At 41.4% G+C, this 14423-nt stretch overlaps 1 protein-coding gene across 4 annotated transcripts in view; it reads right to left on the bottom strand.

Moving 5' to 3' along the window:
* Positions 1–14336, bottom strand: part of CCDC191 (coiled-coil domain containing 191) — a 101851-nt gene extending 87515 nt beyond the window's left edge. For 3 of the 4 annotated variants that reach the window (XM_068546717.1, XM_068546718.1, XM_068546719.1), the window contains exons 1-3: positions 14197–14336; positions 11857–11895; positions 7554–7695 (exon numbers count right to left, since the gene is read on the bottom strand). In XM_068546717.1, coding sequence (XP_068402818.1) covers positions 7554–7695; positions 11857–11895; positions 14197–14289 — 274 coding nt within the window. In that variant the 5' untranslated portion in view covers positions 14290–14336. Of the gene's footprint in view, positions 1–7553; positions 7696–11856; positions 11896–14196 lie in introns of those variants that run through there. The other variant, XM_068546720.1, reaches the window with a different exon arrangement.
* Between the last annotated feature and the right edge of the window lie 87 nt (positions 14337–14423).

The following is a 14423-nucleotide window of genomic DNA, read 5'->3' as shown; positions in this document are numbered from 1 at the left end:
AACATTGTGGTACATGACTCTTTTTGAATTATGGTTTTCTCAGGGTATATGCCCAGTAGTGGTATTGCTGGGTCATATGATAGTTCCATTTTTAGTTTTATAAGGAACCTCCCTACTGTTCTCCATAGTGGCTGTATCAATTTACATTCCCACCAACAGTGCAAGAGGGTTCCCTTTTCTCCACACCTTCTCCAGCATTTATTGTTTCTAGATTTTTTGAGGATGGCCATTCTGACTGATGTGAGGTGATACTTCATTGGAGTTTTGATTTGCATTTCTCTAGTGATTACTGATGTTGAGCATCCTTTCATGTGTTTGTTGGCAATCTGTATATCTGCTTTGGAGAAATGTCTATTTAGGTCTTCTGCCCATTTTTGGATTGGGTTGTTTGTTTTTTTGATTTTGAACTGCATGAGCTGCTTTTAAATTTTGGAGATTAATCCTTTGTCAGTTGCTTCATTTGCAAATATTTTCACCCATTCTGAGGATTGTCTTTTCACCTTGTTTATGGTTTCCTTTGCTGTGCAAAAGCTTTCAAGTTTCATTAGGTCCCATTTGTTTATTTTTGTTTTTATTTCCATTTCTCTACGAGGTGGGTCAAAAAGGATCTTGCTGTGATTTATGTCAGAGTGTTCTGCCTATGTTTTCCTCTAAGAGTTTTATAGTGCCTGGACTTACATTTAGGTCTTTAATCCATTTTGAGTTTATTTTTGTGTATGGTGTTAAGGAGTGTTCTAATTTCATTCTTTTACATGTAGCTGTCCAGTTTTCCCAGCACCACTTATTGAAGAGACTGCCTTCTCCATTGTATATTCTTGCCTCCTTTATCAAAAATAAGGTGACCATATGTGTGTGGGTTTATCTCTGGGCTTTCTATCCTGTTCCATTGACCTATTCCTGTTTTCGTGCCAGTACCATACTGTCTTGATTACTGTAGCTTTGTAGTATAGTCTGAAGTCCAGGAGCCTGATTCCTCCAGCTCTGTTTTTCTTTCTCAAGATTGCTTTGGCTATTCGGGGTCTTTTGTGTCTCCATACAAATTGGGAAATTTTTTGTTCTAGCTCTATGAAAATGCCATTGGTAGTTTCATAGGGATTGCAATGAATCTGTAGATTGCTTTGGGTAGTATAGTCATTTTCACAATGTTGATTCTTCCAATCCAAGAACATGGTATATGTCTCCAACTGTTTGTATGATCTTTAATTTCTTTCATCAGTGTCTTATAGTTTTCTACGTCCAGGTCTTTTTTCTCCTTCGGTAGGTTTACTCCTAGGTATTTTATTCTTTTAGTAGCAATGGTAAATGGGAGTGTTTCCTTAATTTCTCTTTCAGATTTTTCATCATTAGTGTATAGGAATGCAAGAGATTTCTGTGCGTTAATTTTGTATTCTGCTACTTTACCAAATTCATTGATTAGCTCTAGTAGTTTTCTGGTAGCAGCGTTAGGATTCTCTATGTATAGTATCATGTCACCTGCAAACAGTGACAGCTTTACTTCTTCTTTTGTGATTTGGATTCCTTCTATTTCTTTTACTTCTCTGATTTCTGTGGCTAAAATTTCCAAAACTATGTTGAGTAATAGTGGTGAGAGTGGACAATGTTGTCTTGTTCGGTTCCTGATCTTAGTGGAAATGGTTTCAGTTTTTCACCATTGAGAATGATGCTGGCTGTGGGTTTGTCATATATGGCCTTTATTATGTTGAGGTAGGTTCCCTCTATGCCTACTTTCTGGAGGGTTTTTTATCATGAATGGGTGTTGAATTTTGTCGGAAGCTTTTTTGCATCTATTGAGATGATCATATGGTTTTTCTCCTTCAATTTTTTAATATGGTGTATAACATTGACTGATTTGCATAAATTGAAGAATCCTTGCATTCCTGGGATAAACCCCACTTGATCATGGTGTATGATACTTTTAATGTGCTGTTGGATTTTGTTTGCTAGTATTTTGTTGAGGATTTTTGCATCTATGTTCATCAGTGATATTGGTCTGTAGTTTTCTTTCTTTGTGACATCTTTGCCTGGTTTCGGTATCAGGGTGATGGTGGTCTCCTAGAATGAGTTTGGGAGTGTTCCTCCCTCTGCTATATTTTAGAGGAGTTTGAGAAGGATAGGTATTAGCTCTTCTCTAAATGTTTGATAGAACTTGCCTGTGAAGCCATCTGGTCCTGGGCTTTTGTTTGTTGGAAGATTTTTAATCACAGTCTCAATTTCAGTGTTTGTGATTGGTCTGTTTATATTTTCTATTTCTTCCTGGTTCAGTCTCAGAAGGTTGTGCTTTTCTAAGAATTTGTCCATCTCTTCCAGGTTGTCCATTTTATTGGCATATAGTTGCTTGTAGTAATCTCTCATGAGCCTTTGTATTTCTGCAGTGTCAGTTGTTCCTTCTACTTTTTCATTTCTAATTCTGTTGATTTGAGTCTTCTCCCTTTTTTCTTGATGAGTCTGGCTAACGGTTTATCAATTTTGTTTACCTTCTCAAAGAACCAGCTTTTAGTTTTATTGATCTTTGCTATCGTTTCCCTCATTTTTTTTTCATTTATTTCCGAGCTGATCTTTATGATTTCTTTCCTTCTGCTAACTTTGGGGGGTTTGTGTTCTTCTTTCTCTAATTGCTTTAGGTGTAAGGTTAGGTTGTTCATTTGAGATGTTTCTTGTTTCTTGAGGTAGGATTGTATTGCTATAAACTTCCCACTTAGAACTGCTTTTGTTGCATCCCATAGGTTTTGGGTCGTCGTGTTTTCATTGTCATTTGTTTCTAGGTATTTTTTGATTTCCTCTTTGATTTCTTCAGTGATCTCTTGGTTATTTAGTAGTGTATTGTTTACCCTCCATGTGTTTGCAGTTTTTACAGATTCTTTCCTGTAATTGATATCTAGTCTCATAGTGTTGTGGTCAGAAAAGATACCTGATACGATTTCAATTTTCTTAAATTTACCAAGGCTTGATTTGTGACCCAAGATATGATCTATCCTGGAGAACGTTCCATGAGCACTTGAGAAGAAAGTGTATTCTGTTGTTTTTGGTTGGAATGTCCTACAAATATTAATTAAGTCCAGCTTGTTTAATGTATCATTTAAAGCTTGTGTTTCCTTATTTAGTTTCATTTTGGATGATCTGTCCATTGGTGAAAGTGAGGTGCTAAAGTCCCCTACTATGACTGTGTTACTGTTGATTTCCCCTTTTATAGCTGTTAGCATTTACCTTGTGTATGTGCTCCTATGTTGGGTGCATAAAGATTTCCAACTGTTATACCTTCTTCTGGATTGATCCCTTGATCATTATGTAGTGTCCTTCTTTGTCTCTTGTAACAGTCTTTATTTTAAAGTCTACTTTGTGTGATATGAGAATTGCTACTCTAGCTTTCTTTTGATTTCCATTTGCATGGAATATCTTTTTCCATCCCCTCCCTTTCGGTCTGTATGTGTCCCTAGGTCTGAAGTGGGTCTCTTGTAGACAGCACATATACGGGTCTTGTTTTTGTATCCATTCAGCCAGTCTATGTCTTTTGGTGGGAGCATTTAATCCATTTACATTTAAGGTAGTTATCGATACGTATGTTCCAATTACCACTTTCTTAATTGTTTTGGGTTTGTTACTGTAGGTCTTTTCCTTCTCTTGTGTTTCCTGCATTGAGAAGTTCCTTTAGCATTTGTTGTAAAGCTGGTTTGGTGGTGCTGAATTCTCTTAGCTTTTGCTTGTCTGAATAGATTTTAATTTCTCCGTCAAATATGAATGAGATCCTTGCCGGGTAGGGTAATCTTGGTTGTAGGTTTTTCCCTTTTATCACTTTAAGTATGTCCTGCCACTCCCTTCTGGCTTGCAGAGTTTCTGCTGAAAGATCAGCTGTTAACCTTATGGGGATTCCCTTGTGTTATTTGTTGTTTTTCCCTTGCTGCTTTTAATATTTTTTCTTTGTATTTAATTTTTGATAGTTTGATTAATGTGTGCCTTGGCGTGTTTCTCCTTGCATTTATCCTGTATGGGACTCTGTGCTTCCTGGACTTGATTAACTATTTCCTTTCCCATATTAGGGAAGTTTTCAACTATAATCTCTTCAAATATTTTCTCAGTCCCTTTCTTTTTCTCTTCTTCTTCTGGGACCCCTATAATTCGAATTTTGGTGCGTTTAATGTTGTCCCAGAGGTCTCTAAGACTGTCCTCAGTTCTTTTCATCCTTTTTTCTTTATTCTGCTCTGCAGTAGTTATTTCCACTATTTTATCTGCCAGGTCACTTATCTGTTCTTCTGACTCAGTTATTCTGCTATTGATCCCTTCTAGAGAATTTTTAATTTCATTTTTTGTGTTGTTCATCATTGTTTGTTTGCTCTTTAGTTCTTCTAGGTCCTTGTTAAACGTTTCTTGTAATTTCTCTATTCTATTTCCAAGATTTTGAATCATCTTTACTATCATTATTCTGAATTCTTTTTCAGGTAGACTGCCTATTTCCTCTTTATTTGTTGGGTCTGGTGGGTTTTTACCTTGCTCCTTCATCTGCTGTGTTTTTTTCTGTCTTCTCATTTTGCTTAACTTACTGTGTTTGGGGTCTCCTTTTCGCAGGCTGCAGGTTTGTAGTTCCCATTGTTTTCGGTGTCTGCCCCCAGTGGCTAAGGTTGGGTCAGTGGGTTGTGTAGGCTTCCTGGCAGAGGGGACTGGTGTGTGTGTTCTGGTGGATGAGGCTGGATCCTGTCTTTCTGGTGGGCAGGACCACATCCAGTGATGTGTTTTGGGGTGTCTGTGACCTTATTATGATTTTAGGCAGCCTCTCTGCTAATGGGTGGGGTTGTGGTCCTGTCTTGCTACTTGTTTGGCATAGGGTGTCCAGCACTGTAGCTTGCTGGTCATTGAGCTGGGTGTTAGTATTGAGTTGGAGATTTCTGGGAGAGCTTTCGCTATTTGATATTATGTGGAGCCGGGAGGTCTCTGGTGGACCAATGTCCTGAACTCGGCTCTCCCACCTCAGAAGCACAGGCCTGACACCTGGCTGGAGCACCAAGACCCTGTCAGCCACACGGCTCAGAAGAAAAAGTAGAAAAAAAGAAGGGAAGAAAGAAAATAAAATAAAGTTATTAAAATAAAAAAAAATTATTAGAAATAAAAAAAAGTAAAAAGAAAAAAAAGAAAAAAAAAGAAAGAAAGAAGAGAGCAACCAAACCAAAAAACAAAGCCACCAATGACAACCAGCACTAAAAACTATACTAAAACAAACAAACAAAGAAAACAGACAGAAATCTAGGACAAATGGTAAAAGCAAAGCTATAAAGACAAAATCACAGAAAGAAGCATACACATACACACTCACAAAAAGAGAAAAAGGTAAAAAAATATATATATATCTATATATTAAAAGAAAAAAGGAGAGCAACAAAATCAATAAAACAAATCTACCAATGATAATAAACTCTAAATACTAAACTAAGATAAACATAAAACCAAAAACAAGTTAGATGCAGAAAGCAAACCCCAAGTCTACAGTTGCTCCCAAAGCCCACCGCCTCAATTTTGGGATGATTTGTTCTATTCAGGTATTCCAGAGATGCAGGGTACATCAAGTTGATTGTGGAGATTTAATCTGCTGCTCCTGAGGCTGCTGGGAGAAATTTCCCTTTCTCTTCTTTGTTCGCACAGCTCCTGGGGTTCAGCTTTGGATTTTGCTGCACCTCTGTGTGTAGGTCGCCTAGGGCATATGTTCCCCGCTCAGACAAGACAGGGTTAAAGTAGCAGTTGATTAGGGGGCTCTGGCTCACTCAGGCTGGGGGGAGGGAGAGGTTTGGAATGCGGGGTAGCCTGCAGTGGCAGAGGCCAGCGTAACGTTGCAACAGCCTGAAGCGTGCTGTGTGTTCTCCTGGGGAAGTTGTCCCTGGATCTCAGGACCCTGGCATTGGCGGCTGCACAGGCTCCCGGGAGGGGAGGTGTGGATAGTGACCTGTGCTCGCACACAGGCTTCTTGGGGGCTGCAGCAGCAGCCTTAGCATTTCATGCCCATCTCTGGTGTCCACACCGATAGCTACGGCTCGCACCCATCTCTGGAGCTCGTTTAGGCAATGCTCTGAGTCCCCTCTCCTTGCGTATCCCAAAACAATGGTCTCTTGCCTCTTAGGCAGTTCCAGACTTTTTCCCGGACTCCCTCCCGGCTAGCTGTGGCACACTAGCCCCCTTCAGGCTGTGTTCATGCAGCCAACCCCAGTCCTCTCCCTGGGATCTGATCTCCGAAGCCCAAGCCTCAGCTCCCAGTCCCCACCCGTCCCGGTGGGTGAGCAGACAAGCCTCTCGGGCTGGTGAGTGCTGGTCGGCACTGATCCTCTGTGTGGGAATCTCTCTGCTTTGCCCTCTGCACCCCTGTTGCTGCGTTCTCCTCTGTGGCTCCGAAGCTTCCCCCTGCCACCCCCCGTCTCAGCCAGTGAAGGGGCTTCCTAGTGTGTGGGAACTTTTCCTCCTTCACAGCTCCCTCCCAGAGATGCAGGTCCCATCCCTATTCTTTTGTCTCTGTTTTTTCTTTTTTCTTTTGCCCTACCCATGTACGTGGGGAGTTTCTTGCCTTTTGGGAAGTCTGAGGTCTTCTGCCAGCGTTCAGTAGGTGTTCTGTAGAAGTTGTTCCACATGTAGATGTATTTCTGATGTATTTGTGGGGAGGAAGGTGATCTCCACGTCTTACTCCTCCGCCATCTTGAAGGTCTCTCTGTACTTTAACTCTTGATGCCACCTTTCCCACTGCCTGGGATGTTCTTCCTCCATCACAGCTCACCTGGCTCTTTCTTGTTATTCAGGTCCAAACTCGGATGACTTATCACTACCTGACCATTTATTTTTCGTTTTATTTATTCCCACTGTAGAATGTATACTCCATGAAAGCAAGGACTTCATCTCTTGTTCATAACCTTCTCTTCCAATGCCTAAAATAGTACCTGGCACAGAGTAACAATTTAATATATATGTTGAATAAATGAAGAAATAATCTGAAAAACTGGAGACATAAATGATCCAAATGGAAATTGGCTTCCAGGACATGGCACCCTGGCTTCCCTCCTACCTCAGGGGTCTCTCCTTTCCAGTCTTCTTTGCTGGTCCCTCCTGATCTCTTCATCCCTAAACAGTGGAGTTCCTCAGGGCATCAGTAACTAAAATACTGAATTCCAGAGGAGTAAATGTTTTGGGGAGGCAGGGAGGTGAGGTCAGCTTTAGACTCTCTTCATAAGGAACAAAGTTGATTTATAAACTAGTGGTCAGATTATCTGTATGATAGTAGATCAAGTTAACAAGGTGCCCTCTGTGCCACAGGATTAATATCTTACACTTACTAGATAACTGTGTTATGTCAAAACTGCCTCTGGATGTGGTTCTACTTCAAGAGACAAAATAAGCCTTAAATGTAAACTGACTTGTAATATTGGAGTTAGAGTAAATTAGCTTCAGGGAAGTAGAAACAAACAAAAATTAAGAACAAGAGAAAGAAAAGCTTTCATTTCATACTTTGAAATACATTATGAGTTATGCTTTAGTAAGTTGTACTCCAAAGAATTGTTAACATCGCAGTAAAAAATGTATTCTCTTACCTTCTGCATAGACTTCATCATGATCCTCTATTTGCTCAGGTGTTTCCAAATCTACAATTTGGCCCCAAAGCCTTCTGGATAAATCTGAATTTCCAGCAGAAAATGCTTTTGAAACTGCAAATTCTGAAGCTTTCTCCACTCTCTTTAAAAGAAAAAAGAAAAAATCCACTAAGATGACAGCTTTCTTCAGGGTTAAAGAATTTCTCTCCTATTTAAGAATCTGATTTTCTACCAACTACCACGATACTTTCATTTTTCCATTTTTAAAGGAACTCTGAGGTTTAAACATCCACCCTAAATAATTTCATTCATTAAACATGCGATTAATTACAGTATTTTACCAAGTTTTAACAGGTGTTCACAATGTTTATATTTGAACAAAAGGTAATTTAAGCTTTAGATAACTTTTGTTTAGAGCATTAGTAACGGGATCCTGACACCTGGATATTTTATTTTAAAAAATATATAATATTTTATTAGCTTCCATGCCACTAGGACTTGCATATGAATACGAACCAGAGGCAGGTAGCTACACTTCCTCAAATTACTACCTCTGAAAGGAACTTCCCATCATATGTTAGGCAAACTGTAAGTTCAAAAAAAGTGGGATAAACAGAGTCATTGAACTGCAGCAATCAGGAATATTTTAACTCAACAGAGAGAATCTAGTAAACGCATGGCCAAATTCACAGGAACGGGGAAGGGATTAGCAGAGGCGGACAAACTCTTGCACGGTACAAAAAGTGTATTTTACAATTAACCCCCGACTTCCCCCCCTCGCCCCACAAGCCGGCTTTTCTCCACGCCTGTTGTGTTCCCAGCCTTCCAACTCAGGTAGTGACAACTCTATTCTTTCAGTTCTTCAGGACAAAAATCTTGGAGGCCTTCTTGAATCCACTCTCTGTTATCCCACACATAATCTGTCAGGAAATCTGTTGACTCTGATTTCAAGATATATCCAGAAGCTGACCCCTTCTTGTTACCTCCAGTGCTCTCACCCTGGTCCAAGGCACCACCGTTTCCTGACACGTTTTCTGGAATAGTCTCCCACCACAGCAGCCAGAGAAACCCTTTTAAAATGAAAGCCGTCTCATGCTAACTACACTCCAAACCCTTCAATGGTTCCCTAGCTCACTCAGAACAGAAGTCGAAGTCCTCATGACGTGCTCCGTGGTCCTGCAACATCAGGCCCTTGGTGAGCGCTCTAAGCTCGCCCGCCGCGCCTCCCACCGCTCACTCTACCTCAGCCACTCTGACTTCCTTCCTCATTCCTCCTTAAATGTGCCCAGTGCATTCCCACCTCAGGCCTCTGTGCTTTCTTCCCCTCTGACTGCTCTCCTCCAGAAGGCCGTACTACTCTTTCCCTCCCCTCCTCAAGTCTTTACTCAAATGTCACCTTCGTAGCAAGGCCCGCTCTGACTACACCTTCGTAGCAAGGCCCGCTCTGACTACCCCTTAAAGAATCGTAACCACCCTCCTCCTGGCTCTCCCTGTTCCCCTCGGCAGTTCTGACTTTCTCTATAGCACTTATGACCTTATAACATATTTTATCGTTTATCGTCTCCCCTAACTTGAACATAAGCCAGGATTTCTGTCTTTTTCATGCGTGAAACCCCTAGCACCTAGAGCAGTGCTTGGTACCTAACAGATGCCCCATCAATGTTTGTTAAAGAATGAATATGTTAAAGAGTTATTCAAAAAAGCCACACTTTCCCGTAGTTTATATTGTTGTCTGACCTATTTTGAAAACGATTTTTCCTCTTGCCCTTCGTGGAAAGACCGGTAGTACAACTGTCAAAACCTGCCATGGGCTTTACCTTTTAAACTCTCAAGGGTTTCGTATACTAAGTTTGAATTAGACAGAAGCAGAGGAATAAAGTTGAAAAGGTAAGGGTAACTTGGAAAAGATGTAGAAAATAGAACATATGGGAAAAGATATGAATCAGAAGAAAAATGATCTAATCAGGGTTAGAGTCAAGAAAGTAGCATTTACTCTTTATGAGGTCACTCTGGAGAGATCTGTTTCCCACATTATCTTTCCATATATGTCCCCTTCTTCCATTTTGAGTGAGTGGTCCACTCAAGTGGATTTGGAAATCTTAGTTCTAGAGGTTGTAACAGTTTAGGGTACACCCAGAGTTGGGATATATTAGGGAACAAAATCAGACAAGAAGACAGAGGAGTGAACAGAGAGGTATTAAGAGAAGCAAGAGGAAACAGTGTCACGAAAAGATAATGGAGGAGAGAATTTCTAGAATAAAAAAGTGATAACTGTATCAAACAGACATTAAAAAGTTTGAGGACAAAGAACGGACCACTGGATTTAGTCAGGAAGTCATTTATGACAACTTTCTGTGGAGAGGTAAGAAGTAGAAACTGAAGGAAAATAATTTTGGACCCAAGAGGATAATAAAAACACAAAGGCAAGGAGTCCAGGCTATACATCCAAAGATACTGGAAAAGAAAAAGAAATAGTATGGCAATCAGAATGGACTGCAGGGTGAAATGAGAACTTCTTGATTTTTTGCAAGACGGGAGATTTGAGGGTATAATGGAGAAAGAGCTACTGCAGAAGTTTTAGAGGAGTAATAAAATCTAACCAAGTCAAGCTCGCTGACAATGGCATGAAAGAGGAAAATGGTGCAGACAAGTCAGCAGAATTTTATCCTTCTATTTTACCTAAATCTTCCCCTCTGGAGGAGATGGTGACTAAATGTACAATTAAGCCCTGCAAAGGCTTGGCATTCTGACTTTCAACACTGACATGCAAGCTGAGCCTGACGGAGACTGAGAAGTGGGCTTCCTAGAGGCTAGCCTCCATGATGGTGGACCCATTTTACTGTCTTCTAAGTCAGGCCTTCTGCAGGAGCCAGGAAGCTTCCCTGGCCCCATTTATATGAGCGCCCCATGCCATGAGCTTCCACTGCATCCTTAATTCTCCCAACAATTTAAAGTAAGTTGTTTAGCCCCCCACTGGACTATAAACTCTGGGAAGGCAGAAACTGTACCTGCCCCGTGCACTGTTTTACTTCCGGTGCCCAACATAGTGGGCTAGTACTTGGCAGGAACTTAATAAATACTGGCTGGATGAAAAAATGGTTAACAGTGATTATATCTGGGCTAGGTTCCACCTGGCCTGGTGCTCATAATGCCTGTCAATTTAGATAAGTAATAGCTCTTCAAAATACTACCAGGCAGAAGGATATTTTCCCAGGAAGATACTACATGATTTTGAAACATGTGGTGCACAAATGAGTATGGCAAGTTGCCAAAATGACACTCGGAGGCACGCACCAGAAGTGGTTTAATGGTACTTTCAACTTAAATGGTACTTGGACTCAAAAATATACGTCTCAGGACTTCCCTGGTGGTGCAGTGGTTAAGAATCTGCCTGCCAATGCAGGGGACACGGGTTCGTATCCTGGTCCAGGAAGATCCCACATGCTGTGGAGCAACTAAGCCCATGAGCCACAACTACTGAGCCTGAGCTCTAGAGCCCGCAAGCCACAACTACTGAGCCCACGTGCCACAACTACTGAAGCCTGCAGGCCTAGAGCCCATACTCCGCACCAAGAGAAGCCACCGCAACGAGAAGCCCGCGCACCGCAATGAAGAGTAGGCCCTGCTCGCTCCAACTAGGGAAAGCCTGCGTGCAGCAACTAAGACCCAGCCAAAAATAAATAAATTAATTAATTTAAAAAATATATATATATATACATCTCAGGCCTGGAAGAGACCAGAGGTGATCTAACCCAATCCACCACCATCCTCCACCCCCACTAAACACTCAGACATATTCCTCAGTAGTCCTAACATTAAGTGACCATTTAGAACCCACTTGAATACCTCTAGTGATAGAAAATCCATCTGTTTATAAGAATGCCCACTCCATTTTTGGATTGCTTTAGTTATTAGAAGATTCTCACTTGTGATGCATGCATAGCTTTTACCTATTGTATTGGTCCCACAGGTCAATGTAACTACAGTACGTTCTTTCCAATTACCTGGGGAAAGCCACATGTCCTCTCCTAAGGCTTCTCCTGCCCTCTTCCTTTAATCCTCTTCAGATGATCCTCATGGCATTTGAAAGGGATGTCTACCTGTTATCTTGTCATTCATGCTTTTATGAGAAGCCACAAAATCATGAAAATGTACTACAGTACAAAACTAAGGCAACATATATAGTCACATGGGAATGAAACAGCAAAATATATGCAAAATGGAGACCTATTAGTATTCCTATTCCATCTGATTATGTGTGACTGTTAATTCTCTTTCTATCTTAATTATGAAATATCCTTACCTTAATCCAGTATTCCACATTGTCAGGGTCAAACACAGGCTGTAGATAATATATACAGAATATTAGTACCCAGCAATGTATCTATCAACTTTGCCATTTTAATTTGTCTTTCTGGTTGAAGCATGTGGACAAGTATCCTTTAGTCTTTCCCCAAAGCATTGCATTAGAAAGTTCAGCAACAAAAAAAATACAGAATGCTGGCAGAATGAAGAAAACACAAAGCCTTCTCTGGAACGACTTCTGACTGCTTTATCTTTTACCTAGGCCCATCTCCAGATTCTGATTTAATTGGTCTGGGGTAGGGCCCATGTGTCAGTATTTTTTTAAAGCTCCCCAGAGTTAAGAGCCAAGATAGAGGAATGCTACATATAATATTCCTTATAAAAACCCAAATAAGCACTGATTAATTAGCCAGATTATTCAAGTGTCATGGAAGCAAATCTGCTTGGAGAAAGGTGTGCACCTCTCCCCAGACCCCTCTTTTCATGAGTAACTTGTATTTACCTAGAGCAGGGATATTGTTTGGTCCAATAAGAAATGGGGGGGGGGGGGCAGAGTGAGGGATAACCAATCTTCCACTGTTTTACAGAGCAAAAATAAGGCAGAAATCACATAAATTTCTACCCAGATCAGTCAGATATTAATCTGAAATTAGAAATCAGACCAGTAGGACACCTGCTTTCTTCACTCTCTGTTAACTCTCAGAAGTTTGCAGAATTCCCTCTAATAGCAACTTAACAAATAGAGGTATTTGCTTTGCTAATAATTCAGGTGGGTTTTTAAATAAATAGGGGAATATGTAAACGAGCATGCTGACACATATAGGAGGGAAAGGTATAATACTATCCTTCACTTATATAACACTTCCCTTCAAAGCACCTTACAGATAACTAATTAATGCAGCTGTACTGCTGAATAATTTTGTCACTGCAACAAAGAAACAGCTGATCCTATTCAAACACAATTGAACCTCAAGGAGCTCTTGTGTTTTTACCTTTCTATCCTCTAGGCAGTAACAATGAGCACTAGCAGCAAAAACTTTCCTTTTGGGGTCCCCAAAACTGTCCCCAGTTTTTACCTTTCATCATCAAGTTTATACCCATAACCTACTTTGGATCCAATCTATTATGGAACTGGTACAACAGGAGCAGACTCTGTTTCCAAGTCTAATGCCCCACTTTGCACACTCCAGCATGTGGCGCAAGGTATTCATCAAGTAGAGTATGTCCAGTGCATTATTTAGCTGGTATACTTAGAATAACCTGCAAGCACAATTGCCTAGGGGCCTCAGAAACGCCACATGTCTACAGAATATTTTTTAAGGAGGTGTAACTTAAGGGTGAAAACAGCTGTAAGCTGAGAAGTCCTCTATTTGGTACTCCCATTTACATTTAAAGCATTCATTTTTGTGACTGTTAAAAAAGTAGTCTGTGGGGCTTCCCTGGTGGTGCAGTGGTTGAGAATCCGCCTGCCAGTGCAGGGGACACGGGTTCGAGCCGTGCTCTGGGAATATCCCACATGCCGCAGAGCAGCTAAGCCCATGCGCCACAACTACTGAGCCTGCACTCTAGAGCCCGCGAGCCACAACTACTGAAGCCCACGCGCCAAGAGCCCGTGCTCCGCAACAAGAGAAGCCACTGCAATGAGAAGCCAGCGCACTGCAACGAAGAGAAGCCCCCTCTCGCCACAACTAGAGAAAAGCCCGCGCGCAGCAACGAAGACCCAATGCAGCCAAAAATAAACAAATTAATTAATTAAAAAAAAAGTAGTCTGTGTAAAGCACACTCCGTGTGACTGTGACTTTGCACATGTCATTTACACGTTTCAAGTTTACAGTGGGGTTATCAGTTTTCCATGTCTTTGGATGCTAATGCATCAAAGAAGGTGGCAAATATAAAGAGGATCTATTTTTTGATTGTTTCTAGAATTTAGATTTTCAAGTGAATCAAGTATTGATATAGTCAATATCCACTTGCATTTCTGAGTTCATTTTAGATACTTTATGTAAAACTAGAAGGGGAGGAATATGAGGCCGAGGACTTAAGGTGAAGATCTTACCCCTCCAATAAAGAAGTTTCCTATGATTTGCAAAACATTAAAAAAAAAGAAAGAAAAGAAAGAGAAATGAAACCGTGCGGGAACTTCCCTAAAACCAGGAGTGGTGGGGAGCAGGGATAGCTTTAGCGCAGTGCTGGCTCTCAGTGGGTCATGGCAGGAGCGGACCAGGTAATGATGCCCCTGGGGCAAGAGGGAGGAAGCGCAGGTGCGGCTGCGGCTGGCCTTAGGGCCGGTCCCCTCCTCCCCTCCCCTCTCCAAGAGCTCCCGATAGGAATGGATCACCTTGGTGGGACTCGGCTTCCTTGTAAACTGTTTCCATCCATTCAGCCCCGACCTCTTCCTTGAGGAGGACCTTTCCTGGGGCGCCAGAAGCATTTTCCAGGTTCAGGGCCGGACTTCGGCTAAAGCTGAAACAACCGCTCCTTTGCCTAAACTGCTTCCGGGTCTCCCTGGGAGTTGTAGTTCCTCTGCCCACAAAGGCTGCAGGTGTGGGGCGCCGCCGAACCACC

The sequence above is a fragment of the Eschrichtius robustus genome, chromosome 6, assembly GCF_028021215.1.
Source record: "Eschrichtius robustus isolate mEscRob2 chromosome 6, mEscRob2.pri, whole genome shotgun sequence".
Lineage (NCBI taxonomy): Eukaryota > Metazoa > Chordata > Mammalia > Artiodactyla > Eschrichtiidae > Eschrichtius > Eschrichtius robustus.
Note: the sequence above shows the minus strand (reverse complement) of the source record. Positions and strands in the feature narration are given on the sequence as shown.